The sequence below is a fragment of the Cololabis saira genome, chromosome 13 (assembly GCF_033807715.1).
Source record: "Cololabis saira isolate AMF1-May2022 chromosome 13, fColSai1.1, whole genome shotgun sequence".
NCBI classification, from domain to species: Eukaryota; Metazoa; Chordata; class Actinopteri; order Beloniformes; family Belonidae; genus Cololabis; species Cololabis saira.
In genome coordinates this window covers 29,446,870-29,469,504 of record NC_084599.1, presented here as the reverse complement: position 1 = coordinate 29,469,504, position 22,635 = coordinate 29,446,870, and the positions used below count along the sequence as shown (strand labels likewise).

Here is a 22,635-nt window from a genome sequence, read left to right as displayed (position 1 = left end):
ATCCCCCCCCATCTCAGGGAGCTCAACATGTGGCTCTCACCTCAACAGCGTGGCCTCCGCCGAACGTTTCATGTTCTCCACCTCCTCCACGAGTCGCTGCTTCTGCTCCCTCAGCTGCTGCTGGACCTCCTCGTTCTCCTTCTTCATCTTCTCAAGAGAGTCCTGTGTCTCCTTTTGAGTGATGAAGGACTCTGAGATCTCCTGGAAATAGAAAGCCTGAGTTGAGGGAACACCGTGGTCGTACCAGAATAAAAGGATGGGTGAAACACAGACTGTGTAGGAAGAACTGGTGCTGAGGGCTTGGTGGTGGAACGGGTGAGTTAATTGCTGTATACGGTATCATTTTACCTGGGTGGTGTGACACAAAACCATCTGCTGAACCAGGCTCAGTTGAAAAAATTCCAACGGAGATGGGTGGCGCCTGCCCCTAGTGGTGGCAAGAGGAACTGGAACGTGGAAGTTCATCCATACCTGTAAATCCTTGGCCTCCTGGAGGTTTCTCAGGGTCTGGGTGAAGCTGGAGGGGGCCGAGTCCTCCTCACCTGGTGGGCAGGTGGGTCTGGGCGGGTCCTCAGACTGCACCTGAACACGCAGATGCAATGGTTACTCTTCTTCTATGGTGATGAGAGTCTGATGCGTCCCGTCTGTGGCTGGAAGAGGAAGAACATTGGGGAGCTGCGTCACCTCCACGCTCTCATCCTCGGTGTCTTGGTATTCATGTTCCTTGAAGCCGATTGCCATTTTGGACTTCCTCTCCTGGTGCGTTGTGAGCAGCAGCTGCTGGTGCTGCTGCAGCGACGCCTGGTCGGGTGCAGAGAGGGACCGGCGTTACACGGGTCACAAACAGCAAACGTAGACACAGAATCGTGGGGTGGGGGGCGACCTCTTCAGCTTCGGTGGAGAGCTGGATGTGTCTGTGCTTCACCAGCAGTTGCTGAAGCTCCTTTTTACGGTTCAGGAGCTGCGTCTCCAGACCGTCCAGCCGGGCCAGGTAGGTGAGACTCTCGTCCTGGAGGTGACAGAGGAGGAAGAGGAGGAAGAGAGACTTTTAGGAGGAAGGTCGCAGTCGTAAATATAAATGACTTAATCCACAGAAGGAGATTTCCATCGGTTTTATTCTCTCTCCTCGTCTTATTTAACATTGCTGTAAAAGACTTAATCTTAGTTTTTGACATTGGTCCTGATGTGGTTCAAAATACATAGATAAATAGATGAATCCTGTCCTGGGAAGTTGTGATGGATCCGAACTTGGACTACGGAGACTGAACCTAGTGGTCGCTATCGGAACCGCAGGTCCGGATCCAGACCCTAGTGGTCGGTAGAGGAACTGTAGTTTTTTTACTTCTGAAAAGCAGAAGCAGCACATTGGGTTCAGGTACCGGTGCTGTTCGGTTGGGAACCAACCGACACGAATGCAGGAAGCGTCTCCAACAACTTCTCCAGAAAAGTTTCAAGGAAAAACCTCCAATATTCTTTGTTAAGAACCAAAAACCGAACAAAACCAAATGAACTTTGGGTGGAGAGGTAAATCAAGCTCCGACCTGCATGTGATCTCTGACTTTCTGATAAGAGTTCACCAGCTCTGCCTTCTGTCGACACTTGAACTGGGTTTTATCCACACGGTTCTGCAGCGCGCGTACTTCCTGAACACACACACACACACACACACACACACACACACACACACACACACACACACACACACACACACACACACACACACACACACACACACACACACACACACACACACACACACACACACACACACACAGGGGTCAGTTGTGTTGATCCGGTTCCAGCCAGACATCTCCGGGGTCAGACAGGTCACCACCTTCTCCTTGGCCTCCTTCAGGGCCTGAACATCGGCAGGTCCTGCTCCGCCCACGTTCGTCTTTGTCCCATCCCAGCGCTGCTGGGCAGCTTTCAGGTCGGCCTGTTCGGCATTGATTTTGCGTTGATTGGACAGCACCTTGTATTCTAGATGCGACAGAGCCTCCTGGGAAAAACAAAGCAAACAAACCCTGAAGAGGGCCTTTGAAACCTCTCTTCACTCGTACACTGAGACAACATGTTAGTAATGCTTCTAAAACACAAATTAGTTGCCTTATTTTAGTTCACCTTTGGAATAAACAAAACAACAAAAAAACAAGATGTACATGGTTATGAAAGTATTTGATACTGATACTGACCACTAGGGATCAGCCCCTAGTGGTCAGTATCACTGTCAATCTGTCACAACGTTATGGGAATCTCTGCGAAAGGATGAGGCCAATCGGGTCATAGCTGCTTCAACTGTGCGATACCTTCATGAGGATCAACCAGGATTTCAAACACATTTGATTTTCTTGCGAGCACACAATTCGTGATCGGGAGCTCGTCGTGAGGTGTTAATCTCTCGTTGTTACCCCACGTATACTGCACGAGGCATGACCAACGATTGGGTCGAAATCAGGCCCAATCCAAAAAATAGTCGCACGACTGGAAAATCGGTTAAAAACGAGCCGACAATCGCACAGTGTATGCCCGGCTTAGACCACCAAGTTTAAACAGGAACTCCATCTCTTAAAGCTTTCCTTGGATAAAGTTGAAAAACAACAAGCAAAAAATCTCTCATATTCCAAATCTCAGTTAATTTAGACTGATCTTTGTATCTTTTAAGGAACATTGCACACACACAATTGTCCCTTTATCATCCTTCTGATTGGTCCCTGACTGACCAATCAGAAACATCCTCCTCCGTTGCTACATCCAGGTCAGAATATCCGGTTGGACCAAACAGCCGTCTCTCTCGTTCACATAAATGGAAAAAGTAGTTTTTACTGCCTTGGATCCAAATTTAAATAACTGGATTTTATTTTTTTTTAAACTTTGTATTAATAAGAGGAACACTTTTAATGTCGTGATGGTGCAGCGCAGTTTTATCCCCAAACTAGCAGAAATCCGATCCGTACTTCCAAAACAAAGTCTGCTCGGCAGCAGCTACAACCCATAGCTACAACCGCGAAAGTTTTATTTATTTATCTTTAAATGGTTAAGCGGTGTGCTCGGGGAACTTGTAAACGTGACACCCACTACCCAGAGAGAATCACAGGAATACCTTTCATCCCAAAACCAACTGTAATTTACGATAAATGTCTGTTTTGGATAAAGCTAATCAGCTATACTAATCAAAAGATCTTGTTTTTGCCAAAAACCTGTTTTTTAAACTCACTTCACGGTACCTGAAGTGTTCCTTTTTATTTACATCTAGTGGCTGTTGATTTTCTTTGGTACATTAATTAGAAATAAAGTGATGTAAAATCCTGTTTTTACAACGGAAGTGAACAGGAGAGATGACAGTTTTGTCCAACCTAGCAACGGGGGCCGGGCTTGACAAAGGGTCAATTATACAGACATATACACCTGCTCACTCACTTACATGCCCCCCCCGACAGTTCTGGGGACAGATAATCGCAGTAGCTTAGTACTGATTCAGTTTTAGAGACCTGGAATGGTTGCTGTTTGTGTCTCTGCCTGTTCCCGTTTCTGTTTGTTTGTTTGTTTTCTCTCTTGCAGATTCCAAAGGCTTATGTGTCCGTTGTGTGTTTTCCTGCCAGCCCCCCTCCGATCCCCCTCATATATATTATATATATAAAAAAAAAAGCTTCATACAATGATGAGAAAACTGGCTTATAGATTTCTGGCCTGTTATTGCTGGTACCTCTGAGTGTTAAAAAACAAAACAAAAGAACATTACCCTGATTTCTTTTCCATTTCTTTAGATTTTTACCTGATTTGTTAATGAGTGAAATATATTGTAATTATTAGGTGCTATGACTTTGTTAATATTTGCTATTGTTCTTTTCTGAGTTTGTCACTTGTTGTTAATAAAGTTTAAAAAAAAAACCCAGGAGCTTGGATGTTGGTTAACAAACAAACAGAGATATAAACATAAACATCTCCCACCTCCCTTTCGCTTGTTGACATCTTGAGGAAGGCGTCATACTCGGAGCTGGTCCTGGTTAAAGCCGACTTCTGCTTGTCCCTCTGAAAGGTAAGAAGCCCAGGTGAGCGGGAGCCTGCGGGGACACCTTCAGGTTCCTTGGACCCACAATCTCTCGGGACCTGAAGTAGACCACCCACATCAACTCTGTCAGGAAGAAGGTTCTGCAGAGGTTGTACTTCCTGCGTCAGCTCAGGAAGTTTAACCTGCCACAGCAGCTGCTGACCACCTTCTACTCTGCCATCATACAGTCCGTCCTCTGCACGTCCACCAAACTAGACAGGCACAGACTGCAACGGACAATTAGGTCTGCGGAGAGGATAATTGGGACTAACCTCCCACCTATCCAGGACCAGGAAACGGGCAGGTAGCATCTCTGCAGACCCCTCACACCCAGGACACAGTCTGTTTGACCTCCGCCCCTCTGGACGGCGCTACAGAGCTCTGTAGCCAAAACCTCCAGACTCAGACAGTTTCTCCCCCCAAGCTGTTGCTCTGATGAACTCTGATCACTCATAGAGTCTCAGAGTAATCAACCACTGTGCAATAATAAGAATAATAATAATAATCACAATCATATGCTGCAACAATGCACCTTTCAATAACCATGTCTACCTCATACTGCTGCACCTTTCACTTTTTTTAAAATTGTATATACTGTATGATAATAAGAGCTGTCATTTGTCTATTTACTGTACAGTGAGCGAAAATAACCATGTCAAATTCCCTGTCTTGTTTGACCTGACTTGGCCAATTCAGGTCAAACAAGGTATGCATTGACGTCACTTTCCCACTGGACCACACCCCCTTACTCGCACTGAGTGGCAAAAATGGCTGCAACTAGTAGGGGAAACTGTGGAACAGACAGGATAACATTATCGGCTTAAATTAAAGGCAGTTGGACATGACAGGGACCCATACAGTTACCCGAAGAACCAGTGGTCCATGGACATTAATATTTGGCCACGAATCGAGTTTCCTGATATTTATATGTACTTAATTTTCTATGCCGGGGAAATACACGAAACAAAGCTTGAAGGCATACAAAAGTCTTGACGCTCAGTCCAATACAAAAAAAAATAAAGCAAATGGAATTGATTTTGTCACTGAAGCTTGCTCGCATCATATCGGACATGCTTTAATAGTGTACGGAGACGCTGCTCTTGTGCCCAGAGCGAGGCTTTGTGCCCTCTCCTGCTACACGTCATTCAGGCAGCCAATCAGCACAGTGCCTCATTATCATAGCCTCCCCTCCCCTCAGAATCCCTCATAAAGAAGGAGGTTAGAAGCGGTAAAAATAGAGACATGGCCCACAGGCTAAATTTCTCATTTATGTAGAAAAAAACAAGCTTTAGATTGTTTTTAAGACATTCAAGGCCTGTTTAAAATATACATTAAATGCCATAATAGGTCTCCTTTAAGGAGGAGGATGGAGAGGAGATCAGAGAAGTGGTGATCGGCATTCTCAGGAACGTAGCTCCGAAAATATGCGACAAGATTGGGTAGGTAGTCGACATTGTACATCGCCTTGGGCAGAAGAGGAACGACGGATCTCCACGCACTACGATCTGTTTTCCATGCGCCACCACCGAGAGATCATTTGGAGAGAGGCCAAAGATTCAAGATTTCTACGGGATCACAAGCTCTGAATAACTGAGGCTCTACCACCCGGAGACAGGGCAGCTAGAGAAAAAGAGGAAGGTAAGAAGGCCACTTTCAAAGGAGGCTCAGCCATCATAAACGGAAAGAAAATTGACTGTGGTGATTGAGACACTAAGGATAAATCCCACGTCGTACACTGGGTGTCTCATCCGTCTGCATCGACTGTTTAATTCACTCGTAGAGCGGTGAGAAGTCCCATAAGTTCACGAGTTTCGATAGGACTGTTCTTTCTCTCACAGTTCTGACTACATTGGAGACTGTTCGAAAATCCATCGCCACTAGGTGGCGCCAGCGTCTAAATTTATTGAAACTAACTATTCACCATCTAAATTACCTATAAAATTATCAGTGTTCCATCAGCAAGCACTGTTGTCATGGAAGATCTGTTACAATCATAACTTCTCTCCTTACAAAGCTTACCTCTGGATTAATATTGACATAACAAAAAGAGACAAGTGTGGCATCAAAGAGGTATTAATAACTTATATGATTTGTTTGATGTGTCTGGGAATCTTTTCACCTTTGAACGGTTTATGCACAATCACAACTTTCCTGTCAAATATAAGGAATTTTATACTGTAACTAAAGCTATCCCAAATGGTCTTAGACAACTTATGAAATGACACGTGTCACATGGGGAGATAAAGAACACTAGGCCCAGATTAGCACTAGATGGTATTGATTTGATTGACCAAAAATGCACTAATAAACTACGTGATATTTTCCCATAGACAATATAGAGTCAGTCCAAGAGGACAGTTTTACTGGAGATCCATTATTGAAGATATTGATTGGAAGAAAACATGGTCTTTACCTTTCAGATTCTGTGTCACAAATAAAATTAGAGAAAGTTAATTTCAAAATTGTACATGGAATTTCTCCTGTTAACTCGATAATATCAAAATTTATAGATATTGACAGTATGTGTTATTTTTGTGGACAGCAAGAGGAGACTATTGTTAATTTGTTTTATGAATGTACCAAAACCTCAGCTTTTTGGAAAGAGGTAGCGTCATTAATTTTGTGCATAGAAATTATACCTTCTCTCTGAAAGATATAGTCACTTTTTATCATAGTGAACTGAAGAATATTGACTATGCCACTAACTTTGTACTTTTGATGGGGAAGTTCCATATTCATAAATAAAAATTTGCCAAATAATCCCCCAAACTTCATGTTTTTCTCTTTGAGATTGAAAGCCTTATCACATCCATAAAGAATATGAAGAATCATAAATGTAAATCTATACTTGTACACCTCAACAATGTTAAAGATGGAAACCCCTGAATGTTATACTAATGTAACTCCTCCTCTCTGTATTATTTATTTTGATTTAATTTGTTTTCCATTAGATTAGGTTGATATTAAGTTACTAATTGCATTGATATATGAATGTACCAAATGTTTTATGTTTTTCCTATTTGTTGTTATTTCACTGGCCTGATGTAAGGGTTTGCTGATCCCAACTTCCCTGTATGTTAATTTTGATGCATTAAAAAAAAAAAAAAAAGATTCTGAGAGGTGATTTTGAGGTGTGTGTGTGTGACGTTGTGACGTACGCGTTCAGCCTCCACCAGTTGTGTCCGCAGGTTCCTGTTCTCTTCCTTCAGCTGCCTGATGAACTCGTTGTTCTTCTGGATGGTGGACCCGGCGTCCTCCTTCAAAGTAAAACCAGCTTCTCGAACCAACAACACAAGAAAGTAAGGGCTGGGTTTAGTGTAGTTTTGTTCATATGTGTTTCATATAAATATATAAAAGTACTTTGGAACCAGTATTCATTCTCCAAAAAAGAGCTATCAGAATTATGCACAATGCCGGTTATCTAGAACACACCAATCTATTATTCATTAAATCTAAAATAATACAATTGTTTGATATTGCAGAGAAAGGACTGCACAAATAATATACAAAGCCAGAAATAAATCTTTACCCGGACAAATACAGCAAATGTTTCAGGAAAGACAGGGGAGATATGAATTAAGAGAACCAATTAATTTTAAATTATAGAGATGTAGAACTACAAGCAAAACATTTTGCATTTCAAACAGTGAGGCTATGGAACAGTCTGAGTAAGGAACTGAAACAATGTCCAACCATCTACAGATTCAAAAGCAAATACAAAGAAATGATTTTTGCCAAATACAGGGAAGAGGAGACATGAGGTAGTGATTGTGTGGGGATTCAGCATAATATACTTATATAAAACGGTATATATTATAATGGCTCTGGTAATAACAGGTAGGCTATAATTTTTTGATAACGTAAAGCTTGCTGTTTTATTTTTTTCTTATTTTATTTTCAAGCAAAATTGAAGTAGAAACAAGGGGTAGGAGGACCCAATAAGTTTTTTACTTCCTCCTACTCCTTTTCGGGCATGAAGGTTTATTTCCCTTTGATTTAGTCTAATGACTGTTTATTTGTTTTCTGTTTTTGTTTTGCCCTGTGATGGACTGGTGACCTGTCCAAGGTGTAACCCCTGCCTCTCACCTGAAATGAGCTGGGATAGGCTCCAGCAGACCCCCGTGACCCCGCAAGGGATAAAGCGGGCATAGATAATGGATGGATGGATGGATGTTTTTGTTTTGTAAAATTTTTTTCTGTATGCTCGAAATAAAGATTTCAATTCAAATGTATGTACTTACCCGATGGTTGGGTTTGACGCTTCGAGTTTCCGTTCTTTTTGCCCTTACATGACATTGTTATATTTTCATTTGTTCACAATTAAAAGATATCTGGGAAAAAAAACCACAAAGACGAGTGCGGTGAGACGAGTGCGTCGAAGTTATAGACACGAGCCTCGGTCGACTGTAGTTTACGGTTGCCTAGCAACGGTCGCCCGGAAACGGCGACGTTTAGGTTCAAATGGGGGTTATAAACTAATTTAAAATTATATCGTAGTGTACATTCAAAATGTAATTAGCACTGCATGTTTCAACAGCAGTTGCAGTTGAAACATGCAAAACAACAACAAAAAAAACAACAAAAAACAAAAAAAAGCGAAGATATTCCTTAAAAATTAACTTCTTGTACAGTTGACCCTTATGTGTAGTGTAGTTTTTATTATTTTTTTTTTATTGAACACTTGAATATTGTACAAATCCTTCAGGCATATAAAACAGCATGTAGATTTATAAGGCACACAACACATTCTGCATCACTGTAAGAGTACAACAGTAACAGATAGGCTAAGTTGTAAAGCAAGGACATTATCAAATGGCGGGTCAAAAGTAAAACGTTTTAAAAACAACTAAATATAAAATAAATAAATACAATTATAATAATAAATGATGACAAAAACGGTGAGAAGCAGGGGCATTAGTCATCTTCAAATATCTTCAGATCTATATAGGCGTGGAGTTGTTTACCATGTTTGTTTTTAATCAGTCTTAAAGTCTTAAAGCACTGAGATGGTTGTTTATCACGTATCTTTTAAAAGCTGAAAAGATTGTTTTTCTGTTTCCCCATTTGCATGTATGAATAAAGAACTTGGCAAGGTTATTGATAACAAAGTCACCTATATTATCTTCAAGGGTGGTCCCAAATATAATATCCCCTGTTGTTAGGGGGTTAGTTAGAAGAATTATTGTTGATATGCAGTCTTAAGTCTTCCCAGAAGGTTCCAGAGTACACACAGTAAAAGAATAGACGTCTGTTATCATTATCACAGAAGTTTCAGCTGTTATTGTCCAGATCGAATCCTGCGGTGCGTCCGAAATGCCATACTATATATGTATGTAAGAATATACAATAAAGACCAAAAGGTTTGGACACACCAAGTTGTGTCCAAACCTTTGGTATATATACATATACATATATATATGTGGTGGGGGAAAAAATCGATATTGCAATATATTGTTGCGCTCTCTGTCGCAATAAATAATCGAATAAATAAACTGACGGCAAATATCGATATTTATTACAACACACATAATGGATTTACGTGGTTGTCACCGCACTATCATGCACTTCAATTTGTCCAGCTGTAGTGTTTACATTTACAGGCCTAGGAGGCAGTGAGGTACTATGCAAATGCACTTTCTTTGTACATTGTATGAAGTTTTGGCATTGAATAAATTCATAACTACAGACGTTTTCCTTTTTATGGGTATTTTTTCTTTTTCAGTCACATATATTGTGATAGGCCTATATCGTTGATGAAATTTCTTACAATATATTGAATATTGTATACACAATATCGTAGATATCGTGTATCGTGATATTATTGTTATCGTGCGCCACATATCGCCACAGTATTGAATCGTGATTTACCCGTATCGTCCCACCCCTAATATATATGTGGCCGAAGCTCAAGATAAAATGCATAAATTAAGTTGCCAGAGCTCACATTAGCTTAGCTTTTTAAAGGTACAGCTGATGATGTGATCAAATATTTTTCATATTTTAATTCAGAGCACAAAAACATAATAGGTAGATAATAGATAATATAGAGTAATCATAAGATTTTATATATATATATTCAGAGGTGGACAGAGTACTCGACCCCAGTACATGAGTAAGAGTACAAATACTACTGTTCAAAATTTACTCCGTTACAAGTAAAAGTAGCTCAGTCAAAATATTACTTGAGTAAGAGTAGAAAAGTACTTGCTTTTAAAGGTACTTAAGTATCCAAAAGTAAATGCTTTTAAATTTACTTTAAGTAAAAGTAAGAGTAAATTTCTTATTTTCCACATCAGTAAATTACTATATTTTTTATAAATTAATTTAAGGATCTTTCTCTCTTGTTTCTGAGAATTAACTCTTTTAAACCAGCTGTTGAGTTGTTGAAAGCAGAGAGGTAGTTCTGCTTCGGCAGACACAATAAACATTTGAAAATAAATGTCTGTGGTTTGTCTGTGCTCTCGTTTTTTACTCGTTCGAACTCAAACATTGAGTTAAGATACGGCCAAGGATTTTGTGAAAGTCCCTGCTCCGAGTCCGGCTCATTATCAGACTCAGACGACTCAGCGGATTGTCTTTCTTCTCCTGACGCAGGCGTAGCCATTGTTGCGGCTCTGTCTTGACTTGTTGCGGCTCTGTCTTGACAAACACAGGCTACTTTGGCGGTTTCGTTTTGAGGAGGCTTGACGTATTTCCGCTTTACGTACATCCCAGTGGAGAGCGTGCACTGTGATCGGTCTCCTCCTTTGACAAAAACAGCTTGTGTCCAATAGGATTTTAGGGAAGAAGAAAAAAGAGCAGACCTGAAAGTAACGAGTACTTTTCAGCCTTCCTAGAAATTTACTCGAGTAAAAGTAAAAATATTTGTCTTGGAAATGTATTCAAGTAAGAGTAATAAGTACCAAAGAAATCTAATACTCAAGTAAAGTACAAATCCTCTGGATATGTACTTAAGTACAGTACTCAAGTAAATTTACTCCGTTACTGTCCACCACTGTATATATTCAATAATTCCATTTTGTTGCTGTACAGTTACGTTTTTATGACCAGGACAGTTGTGATGAAGAATGTAACAGACGGATTGGAGATCAGAAAGCTGAACAGTTAGAGAAGAAGAGTATCGGATAAGACACAGGCCGCCCCGTGATTATGTCAGTCAGATTCCTTCTGATAGGCATAACTACCGAGTAAAAATGCATGTCTCAATAGAGGGTATGGATTGACGTCACTTTCCCAAACACCAAACTTTATGATTTGACCGTTTAACGTTAGCTACCCAAAAATCCAACATTACCTGATACAAAATGGGAACCGCAAATCCACGTCTCGGTGCCTGAAATCCAAAAAGATCATTATGTGCTCAATTGCGAACTGAGATTCTCCCTCTGGCCATAGAAACAGGTAGGTATAACTCTGTTCCTGAAGAGGAACAATTTTGTAGTGTTTGTGATGATGTTGTTGAGGATGAACTTCATTTTTTGTTTTATTGTCCATTATATGATGAAGCCAGGTAGCTTTTATTTCAGAAAATGCAAGATTTGAAACCTGAGTTGTTTTGGACTGAGGATGATGCTAAATTGGAATAGTTTTTCAGAGAGCAGGTTTTCTCTATAGCTACCTTTATAAAGAGAACCTGGAAACAGAGAAAGGACAAATTATATGGAAACTGAGAAAGGATCTGTAATTTGATCTGTAATGTAACTGGAATTTATAATTTTGTGTTTTTGTTTGTACGCAGCTGATATTTGTTTGCTGGTGTAGTGTATCTGTGTCTTGTAAGCCCTTATAGGCTGGGCACCTTAGAGGTGTATGACACCTTAATAAACAATTCATTCATTCATTCCAGTTGTTTCTGGGAATTGTAGCGATCCATTTGTCTCTCATAAGATTATTTTTCGGCAGTCTGTAAAACAATAACTCAGATTTCTTGCTAAATCTATGAGTACAGTCGATGGCACAACAGCTGTTTACCATTTTAGATGTTTTCGAGTTGCTCAAACTGAAAGTTTACGCTGCCACTCAGTGGGCATAACCCACTGTGAAGTCACATCTGTGACGTCATGTGCATTCCCTCTATAACAGATTCAAATACATGATATGCAAATCTTTAATTTTCTTTATTTCAAAGCTTTTCTTATACAAAGCGAGATTACTGACTGTAATTTGCTTCAATGACACGGAAGAAGAAATCTTCTGGAGAAAACTTCCGATAAACAAAAGAAGTCACAGTAAATCACAGACCAATAATGTTGGTGTACAACAGAGCACACACCGAGATTTAAAAAAAAAAAAGAAGAAATTGAGGTAGACACACATTTGACTGGACAGCATCAGTAATATATCTTTCAACTGACCCACTGAGAATTAGTAAGGCCTTTTAATAACACACATTAACAACAGCAAGGCACAGGAGGGAGTCGGGGGGGTCAGGGGTCACCTCATAGGTAAACTTTAGGAAGAAATGCTGCAGTCAGCTTCTCCACAACCCTTTCACATCCCAGCACTCACGAAGCCACACTGTGAAATATAAGTACCTATGGACTCGTGCCTGTGATTTAAGAAAATACTGGAATTTAAAACCATATAATCAAGAATTACACTACAATACCAAAGCCATGATGAATTTCAGATTAGAGGAAAGAGTTACACTGTGAGCCCCAGGATAATAATTGGTGTTATATGTTTTTTTTGTACAAGATTTAAAAAAAAAAAAGAGAGAGAAAAACTTCATTTGTAAACTAATGCCATAAAATGAGCAGTTTTAGTAATACAAACCTAGTTACACCAGTTAAAACCAGTGTATCTGTATCCTTCTGTTAGACACACACAGCCTGCTGATGCAGTATATCAGTATGATCAGTCTATAGACTATTCAAAGCTACAATTCCTACTCCAAAGAAAGAAACATAACAACCCCCACAAAACGAACAAAAACAAAAATAAAACACAAGTCCACCTTCACAAAAACCCTGGTTCTGTTTATGCAACAAGTCAGAACACAGGAAGGCTGGGAAAGAAAATAAGTGAAAACCCACAATAAAGCATATTTCACATACATAATCATTAAAACAATGGCAGAGGAAAAAAAGAACAAAAAAACAGTTGCATGTCTGGAAAGCTACATTTCAAGTTAAAGTAAGAGAAAACAAAACACGCACATATATAACGTAGATTAAACCATTCACATTGAGAAATGCTGTCCATATTCCACATTAAGTAAAACTGACAAAACAAAGTGCAACTGAAAATAAAGTCAAGGCCTAATTCTGACGGAACTTGAGTCCAACCTCATCAGATCTACGAGTACTGTAGCCATATCCGATTTAGGGACCAGAAAGCTTTGATGGAGTAGCAACTAGGGCTGTACAACTATGGAGATAAAGTTCACAATTAAGTATTGGATTGCATATTTCTTTAGTTATTTTCATACAGTGCTGACTGTAAATGGAAGTTTCACAGAATTTCACCATCCAATAATTCAGCATCTCCGTGTAGTTTGGTAGACTCTTCCTTTCAAACCAAACACTTATTTTGTAGTAATAAAAAAAAAGAAAAAAGATATGCCGTTAGATTGTACAAAATATTTGTTTACAGTGTATTTTGATGTTTCCTTAAAGAAAATTATCTGTTTCACACAGCCAGAAAACACAACAAAAAGTTTCAAGTACACAGTTTCTTAGACGCATTAGGTGAGATCATAGAACGGACATGAATTACTCAGAGATATGGTAAATAAGATCTGAAAAACAACATTGCACAGCCTGGTGCCAGATCTCAGTGTAATGGAGATATATGTTGTCTTTTTTTTCCTGTCAGAACTAGGCCAACTAACTGGGGAAGTATGAGCTGGAACCAACCCGTTCCCTGATTTAAATATCCTTTGTAAAGGAAGGCAAATTTTCAACTTCTTATAAAGAAAAATTACTCCAGAAACAATTAAATGTTAAAAACAAAACAAGACTGGTAAACTCAGAAAAATTGGGAAAAAAAGCATAAGTAGCAAAATGCAACTAGAAATTCTAAACATCTCTACTTAAACCATAATGCATATTAACAATTCATAGACATTTAGGTACAAACACAAGTTAACTGTAGTATAATGTGAAGTAGCAAAACCTTAAAATGAAGATTTAAAGAAAGAAAAAAAAGAAAATAAAGTGAAAACATTTGGATTTCTACTTTTCACCCAGATGTGTCTTCTATAATCATTTCAGTAACCCTAACCCTATAAGGTGCATTGATAGAAGTCACATTTGGGACTTACACATCATATTAAACATAACATAACAGACCCTCCATCTGTGACTGTGTATAAACACATCTAATTAACACCCCCCAACGCAAAGATTAGAATGGTGCGTGTTGTTAGAAGTATGACAAAGGCTCTGATTACAGTGCGTTTTGTCTTGAGACTCCTATTTTCTGTTTCTAACAATGGGAGACAAAACATATCTGAGATCAAGTCTAGCAAAACAAGAAACATGTATTTAGAAAATATAAAAGGACTATAGGCAACAATTTAAAAAGAGAATGAGGTTGGCTGCTTGTGGTCAAGTGCAATTTCTCTTGTGTGACGAGGGCTGGAGCGGCTGGTCGGGATCTGGAGGTCAATTAGTGGATGTGTTGCTGGCAGTGGATCTTCTCCTCGGCCTGGTCCAGAAGCTCCAGCATCTCCCGGATGATGGCCTGCAGTGCACGGCCCAGGTCTTCCCTGCCGTAAGGTTTTCCGAGAGGAGGCACGTGAATGAAAGCAGAGTGACCATGGCTCAGATACAGAGATGTGTAGTAGGTGAAATCACAGAGATACCTGTTGGGGAGGAGAGTATGAATGAAGAGAAATAAGAGTTAATTTTTCATTAGATTCAAATGACACAAGCAAGCTACTACAAGATTAAATAAATAAATAAATAAGATCACCTCCCGGCATCTTTAGAGACGGAGACAGCTACTCCCAGCCCCGATGCAGTCACTCTCTTGCAGACAGATTCCATGTCAATAACTGAGTTGATACAGTCCGGGCCTCCTACAATGCAACACTGTGAATCGGGACAGAAGCTGCTGTTGTCCAGACCCTTGTATCCATGGTTTCTGCCACACTTCTCCAGTGTGACGGTGGTAGCCATGCCCGAGACTCCCACATGAACTACCAACTGACAGGAAAAGGAAGAAACAATTGGAGTCACTAAAATACCCATCATCCCTCTGAGAGGACTTTCATTTACACCAGTGGAGTTTATGATGTCAAAAAAGATTAAAAAATGAAATAAAATAAATAAAAAAGGTCCCATGACTGTCAAAGTTAGGGCACCTGTAACGTCACAATAACTTCTTAATTTGAGTAGATGCCTTAGTACTGATAACCTGTGTCTTAATAAAATCCTCTTTACGTTTCAATATTAATAAAAAGGGAAAGAACAGATTTTTCTCTTTTCTAATCCACATCGAATAATGCAAGTGAACCCAAATTGCAGACTGAAGCGAGCACTCAGCTGCTTGGTTCTGCCAAGAACCACCCGCAGTCCACAAAAGTGTGTACATCATTACTGCTCAAACGCAGGATGCATGTACAATAGCACTCAAATGTGTCAGCATACAGCGTGTAGTTTGAAAGACACATCAGAAGAGAGAGCTCAAATGTAGTTTGTTTTGTGATGAAGCATCTTCGATTGTAGAAAGATAAACAAACTGTGACTGAAATAGGTAGTGCCTTAAGCTGCAAGCTAAGCTCAGATATGATGGTGATGATTGATGAAAGTTCATTTTTTTACTCTTTTCAAAATGCCTCATCTGCTTGTGCATTTGCCACCAAGGCCAAATAATTCACTTTGTAAAAGATGTCAGAGTCAGAATTCAATATGTTCAAGTATTGGATCAAACCCCACTCTTTGGAAACGTAAATTTTTGCTTTTATTGTACACATTCTGTACACGAAAAGGTCTAAATAATATTTATAGTATTTGCGACCGACCATCAAACACTGGATATGTTTTGTGGTCAGATCAACAGGTATTTCCAATATTTTTAGGAGGATAAGATGTAAAGGACCAGCGTGACTGTAGTTAGCCAAAGTAAAAAATTCCAGGGTCTGTGATAGTATGGCGTCATATCAGATTCAGTACCCTTGGTAAAGCCCATTTACATTTCTGTAGAGGTAACATCAACGCAAAGGAGCATATTGAGCTTTTAGAACATCGTATGTTCCCTCCAAGATAATATCTATTCCAGGAACATTCATGTATTTTCCAAAAGCACATTCTGCATACATTAAAAGGGGTTGCAGAAGAAGAAGGCATGGGTCCTGGACAGACCTGCCTGCAGTTCTCTATCCCTAATAGAGACTGCTGAAAAGGGAATATGCAACAACAAAACCTGAGTACTATTGCTCATTTTTAACCACGTTTGCATTAAGACTGGAACAAAACAACACCTGAAAAAGCTTCATTGCTTGCTATCCTCTGTGACAGGACGTCTTAAGTGCCGTGAGAAGATATGGAAACCCCATTACCTCAAATGTAAATAAGAATAAAAAATATACAATGTATATTAAAAAATAAAATGAATAACAAAAAATAAAAATGAAAAAATGTTGGTAATCGTATATCATAGGTCAGTATAACTGAATGTTATACATTATGGTTTACACACACATTTGCGCTTGATTACTGATGAGATGTATCAAGCTCAGTAACCATCAGTTTGGTTTGACATTGAGTTGAACCCAGGAGCTATATAATGACATCAGTGCTGATATGTGTACCTGGATTATGCTTTTAAAAGTGGAAAAAAGTGTAGATGTTGCATGAGGTTTTCCTCTTACCTGTGGATGATACTGCTTCCACAACGAGGGAAGCAAACTCTGAACTGTCTGGTACTCTACAGGAACCTCACATACATGCAGGTCCACATTACTGCCCAGCCCAAGCTTCTTCAGCTCCTGTCAGAGCGAACAAACACATTGGATATTTTTTATTTTTTAAATTTAAATTTAGAAACTCAACAGTTTCTTAAAAGAGTTTTGATGAATTTATATTAAATAATATTAAAAAAAAAAAAAAAAAATTGAGGTGACATTTAATCCTGTAGACTGGGACAAGATCTGCAGCGGGACATTTCCTAAATGTACCTCAATCTCTATACATGAACAGAACTTAAAATTTTTCCACAGGACTTATTACACTCCTGTTCGCCTCCAGAAAATGTTCCCTGACACTTCCAACCTCTGTTATAAACACAAAGGTACATTTATCCATTTGTTTTGGTCATGTGACCACATCCAGATTTTCTGGAAGGGGGTTCACTCTGTAATCCAGGAGGTCACTGGTAAACAGCTCTTGCTGACTCCTTCTTTCTTTTTACTCAACCATGATGCTCCAGACAATTTTTTGGACACGGACACCAAATCTCTGTTGATAATTCTTTTGTTCCTGGCTAAAAAAATTTATCTTGCTGCGGTGGTCCACTCCCCAGGTCCCTACAGTCGACATGTGGATGTCACAGATTTCTGCTCTTATTCCTCTTGAGAAGTTGACCCATGACCTTCATCACAAATCGGACAAGTTTTGGAGGATCTGGGAACCATTGCACTCCTTCTTACAGAAGCCTTAACTCAGCTTCTGCCCCTGAAGGATGAGGACTGCCTATTCTTTCTTTCACTTATCCCATGTATGTGCTCTTCGTTTACCTGTCTCTTAATTTACCTATTTTACTTATTCATTTTATGCATACGTATGCGCAGCGCTTACTGTTGGTTTGGGTTTTTTTTTTTCTTTTAATTTTATTTTTATGTTTTGTTGTGTCTTGTTTTGTTCTGTTCTGATGTTTGTACCCATAAAATTGAAAGACCAATAAAAAGAGTATTAAAAAAAAAAAACTAAAAAAAACATAAACATGTATTCCATCTACTTTAGTCATGCTATAAGGCCACTGTTAATTACAGAATATGTCTTTATAGTAGGGATGGGCGATATTTTACCGTTCACGATAAACCGTCAAAAAAATTCCCCACGATAAGAATTTCTCATCTTGCGGTAAAAACTATAAATTCCCATTGATGACATTTTTATGTAAAGCCGGATTTACGGTTCTGCGTTAAATCGACGCAGAAGGAAGGAAGGAAGGAAGGAAGGAAGGAAGGAAGGAAGGAAGGAAGGAAGGAAGGAAGGAAGGAAGGAAGGAAGGAAGGAAGGAAGGAAATGAGCCTGAAAGAAAGAAACAAAGAAATTAGCCTGAAAAAAAGAATGAAATGAGCCAGAAAGAAAGAAAGAAATGAGCCAGAAAGAAAGAAAGAAATGAGCCAGAAAGAAAGGAGCCAGAAAGAAAGAAATTAGCCTGAAAAAAAAGAATGAAATGAGCCAGAAAGAAAGAAAGAAAGAAGGAAAGAAGGAAAAATTCCCGTTGACGTTTTTGTGTAACAAACATGAGAGTGAGATAGATTTATAGTTACAAACGTGGAGTTGAATTGGTATTTTTTTTATCGTCATTTTTATCGTTATCGGGATAAATGCCAGAAATGATCGTGATACATTTTTTAGTCCATACCACCCATCCCTACTTTATAGAGTTTGTCTTAACCAATAGGATGATGCATTTCAATCCCTGCTTGCTCTTCAGAAGAGGCCTCTTGGCTGCCTACACATTCAAGCATCTTACTATTTGACAATTCACTTGGAAGTATTAATTATCATAAATAAAAGGAGCACAAGAATGGAAAGTAATAAAACATGCAATCATACATCATAAGGAAGACAAATCTGTCAGATTCACAGCTAGTGAACTTACACCTCCCCCAGTCTCCCTATAGGACACATGGGCCGAGACCCCTCCCACAGTATTGAAGAGACCAGTTTGACCATGTCTGTGACCCTGCCACAATGTGGCCTTTTGTTTGCCTCTAATATCCTTATCAAGTCCGTCTAGACACCCTGACAACCACCATCATCCCCCACAGAAAGCCTCTGACAAACGCTGCTCTGGCAGCTACTGGAGCATCACATAAGTACATGCTGCACAGACAGGTTCAAATGCTGCCAACATCATGATATTAACCTAAAACGATTCCAGATTTGTTACAATTTTTATTATCATTATTTATTTGTAAAAAATATATATAAATATCTTGAAGAGAGTGACAAGGATTCAAATTAATTTAATAAAAAGTGAACTTATTCATGCTATTTATGTTTACAACAAAACAAATAAATAAACCATACATTATTACTGTTTTATTTGACCTTTAAAAGTGCAACTGATAAATGTGTTAATTAAGACAGACTGATGGAGGGAAAATACCTGAACTGCAACCCAGCTGGCATTGACAGTGTGCTCTCCAAATGGTCCAAAACCTGCAAAAGATTTCAGGATTTTTTTAAACTGGTAAACCAAAAGATTTTGGGGTATTGAATCTGAAAGATTCTGGTGAGGCTGGTAATCTGATTATTGTTTTTGTTTTTAAGAAAAACAAAAAAATGAACTAAGAATAAAACAAGAACTCAGATACACTTTAATTTGCTGTGTAGAAAGAGATATGTGAATGTATTATTTTCAAAAGGTCATGTAACAAAAAGCTGATGTGACCTTTGTTGTTTTTACCTGTTAAAATATTTCAATTTAGATGTCATTCCATTGTATGCCTTAAGTAAATAAATTATGAAAATGAGCTACACCAGAATGTGGCTCATAATTACAACTCCCAAGGCAGTACTTCATACAACATACAGAAAAAAATAATCTTATGAGCTAATGGATATTCACACAGGCTTGTTTACATAAGGATCTGTGACTGACCCCCCTCGCCACCCGTCTTGGGGTCAGCAGGTCCCTGGGGGTTGGGTGGAGAAAGGATCAGTCTGTCTGACAGACTGCTGAAAAGGAGCAGAGCGAGGGGCCAGCAGCTGCCAGTCGGCCTGCTATTGTGAAGGTGCTGTTCCCAGGGAATCTACACATCTACTATCAGATGGGGCTGCGAGTTTCAACACTCCTTTGTGTCTGAGATCACAACATCACTGTATTTTGTGTTAGTACAATGGAGCTTTTGGAAAATTTGACTTTTTGTAAAACAAATCCTAAATATAAAGTAATAATAATATTACTAAAATGATGATTATTGTATTTTTATTTGGTTGACATACAAAGAAATAGAACATGCTGTGTATAATAACACAGAAATATATTTAAACTGTGCTGAAGCAGTTTTAGGTGCAGGATTTAAGCAATGTACTTAAACAGGAAATATGATTACAGACTTTTAATAGAGAAATCACAGCTGAAAATACTGTTGTTTATAAGTGGTAGTGATGCCATGCCTATAAACAATAAAACCCAACCGTTTGTAAAAGTATGTCTCAACAAAAAAGTCACCAGTAACCAAAAGAAAAAGTCAAAGATAGAGCTGTTTATAATAGACTGACTCGTAATATCAACTACATTCAATTGCAATGCATTTTTCCTTTTCTCTTTTTAAGTTATTGTGGTTCAACCTATTATTATAACTTAAGTTAGGTTGTTTTGTTTTTCTTTTGCCATGTGGTATCCTCAACATATGGTCTTCTTATTACCAAAGCAACTTAACGTTAACTTTAAAATGTCTGTATTGCTCATATATGCGTTTCTTTGACTTAACATATTTCAAAAAGAAGTGTATCATCAATTTATCAGAGCTTGATCAATTCAAAATGTAAGTTTAAAATGTTAGTTAGAATGCAAAGCGAAACAAAAGCCACCAATGATTTTCATCACCGGGATGAAATACTTTTTCTATGTAATAAATAAAATGTAATTGTGTTTTCATAAGAGATAAAGTGTGGTTTTCCAAGACACAACTGCCGTATAGACCAGCCTGACGCCATTAAAGGCTGATTTATGGTCCCGCGTTACACCAACGCAGAGCTTACGGCGTAGGTACGCGACGACGCGCTCCGTACGGTGCGCGTCGCCGCGTACCCTACGCCGTAGGCACTGCGTCGATTTAACGCACAACCATAATTGAGGCTTAACGCGGAGCAGCTGTCATCTCTGCAACTTTTCCTCCACTTCACTCGCTCTCCAAACTGCCACCAAACCAGACATTAGCAGTGAATAGGATGGACAAACCTGTTACGACCACATTCTGCTTACTGTTGTCCATCTCTCAGTTGGTTCGGGGGGATCCGCTGCTATTCGTGGGGTTTTAAAGTGAGGCAGGATCGCGGAGCGGGTCGGAGCCACTGACGGTTCCTTCTGCAGAGCGACTGATCCTGACGCGCTGCTTCATCTGCAGGACGCGTCACGCGTGACGTCAGCACGTCATCAGCCACGCCCACGCATGTCTCAAAAAAATAATAATAACACAAACAGGAAAATTACAACCATTTATAGCTATTATTCATTTAGTAATGACTGGACTTATGTATGGAGGATTTTTTGTGCCAAAATTAAATAAATAAATACTTCCTTCCTTCCTCCCTGCAGCTGTGAGACTACACAACCAGCACTGCTCACAGTAGACCACATACATACATAACAACCTGATAATAAATGTATATACTGTACATACTGGAAAATACATACTGGAAAATAATGTGCAATAGCATTCACTACAACGTGCAATTATGTAAATATCCGTCTGTTATCTTATTTGTATACCAGTATTTTTTTTTTATTATTATTATTATTATTATTATTATTATTATTATTATTATTATTATTATTATTATTATTATTATTATTATTATTATTATTATTATATCAGTACTGTTTATAGTGTGTCATACTCTGTTATTATTATAGTATTATTATTATTTCTATTTCTATTGATGCCTCTTGTTTTGCACTATCCCCTTTGCTGCTGTACACTGCGAATTTCCCCGCTGTGGGCCTAATAAAGGAATATCTTATCTTATCTTATCTTATCTTATCTTATCTTATCTTATCTTATCATTAATTAATTAAAATGGGAATTAAATATATCATTAATTCATTAACTGTGTCATTAATTAATTAAAATTAGAATTAAATATGTCATTCATTAATTAAAATAATATTCATTTTAAGTAAAAAAATATATTTATTATTTCAGCATTTAATTAATTAATGACACATTTCATTTTTTCTTTCTTTCTTTTCTTTCTTTCTTTTTTTATTTGCACAATAAAGAGAAAAACAAAAACAACAACTAACAGACAAAAATAATATGTGTGGGAGAGGTTAAAAAACCCTGTATAAAAAGCACCTCCCCAAGGAAATAAAAGAATTGACAAATAAATCAACAACAACAATAATATTCACAAAATAAACAAGAAGCTATAACAACAGACAATAAGAAAGCAAACAACATGAGCAGGGAACGCAAAAAACAAAAACATGAGAGTATGTAGAGTAATAATACACATCTAACATACTGTAAAATAAACGTTTAAGAGTCTTGATTTAACAGAATATTTTTAATTCTTAACTTAAACATTTTGATAGAAGAGGATGATTCAACAATGAACTGATAGGAATTCCAGATTAAGGAGCCTCTATAAGCAAAAGAAAACTGGATGTGTGTAGTGCGACAAAAAGGGGGATGAAGTTTGTTACTGTGTCTTGTGTTGTAAGAATGGACATGAGAG

At 38.5% G+C, this 22,635-nt stretch overlaps 1 protein-coding gene across 1 annotated transcript; it reads right to left on the bottom strand.

Annotated features, from left to right (window-relative positions):
* Positions 1 to 12,171: 12,171 nt before the first annotated feature.
* pgpep1 (pyroglutamyl-peptidase I) lies at positions 12,172 to 21,285 on the bottom strand. Its single transcript, XM_061738590.1, has 5 exons — positions 21,137 to 21,285; positions 19,337 to 19,389; positions 16,866 to 16,982; positions 14,966 to 15,198; positions 12,172 to 14,855 (listed from the first exon to the last, which is right to left on the bottom strand). The coding sequence occupies exons 1-5, from the start codon at positions 21,168 to 21,170 to the stop codon at positions 14,660 to 14,662; spliced, it is 633 nt and encodes a 210-aa protein (XP_061594574.1). The 5' UTR covers positions 21,171 to 21,285; the 3' UTR covers positions 12,172 to 14,659.
* Positions 21,286 to 22,635: the final 1,350 nt, after the last annotated feature.

What these genes read in the sequence shown, in the direction of transcription:
- pgpep1 (XM_061738590.1), bottom strand. Translation starts at nt 21,170, where the DNA reads ATGGACAACAGTAAGCAGAATGTGGTCGTAACAG. An exon ending in GCAGAATGTGGTCGTAACAG is followed by an intron (nt 19,390 to 21,136) that starts GTTTGTCCATCC and finishes AATCTTTTGCAG; the next exon opens with GTTTTGGACCATTTGGAGAG. An exon ending in GGAAGCAGTATCATCCACAG is followed by an intron (nt 15,199 to 16,865) that starts GTAAGAGGAAAA and finishes TTTTCCTGTCAG; the next exon opens with TTGGTAGTTCATGTGGGAGT.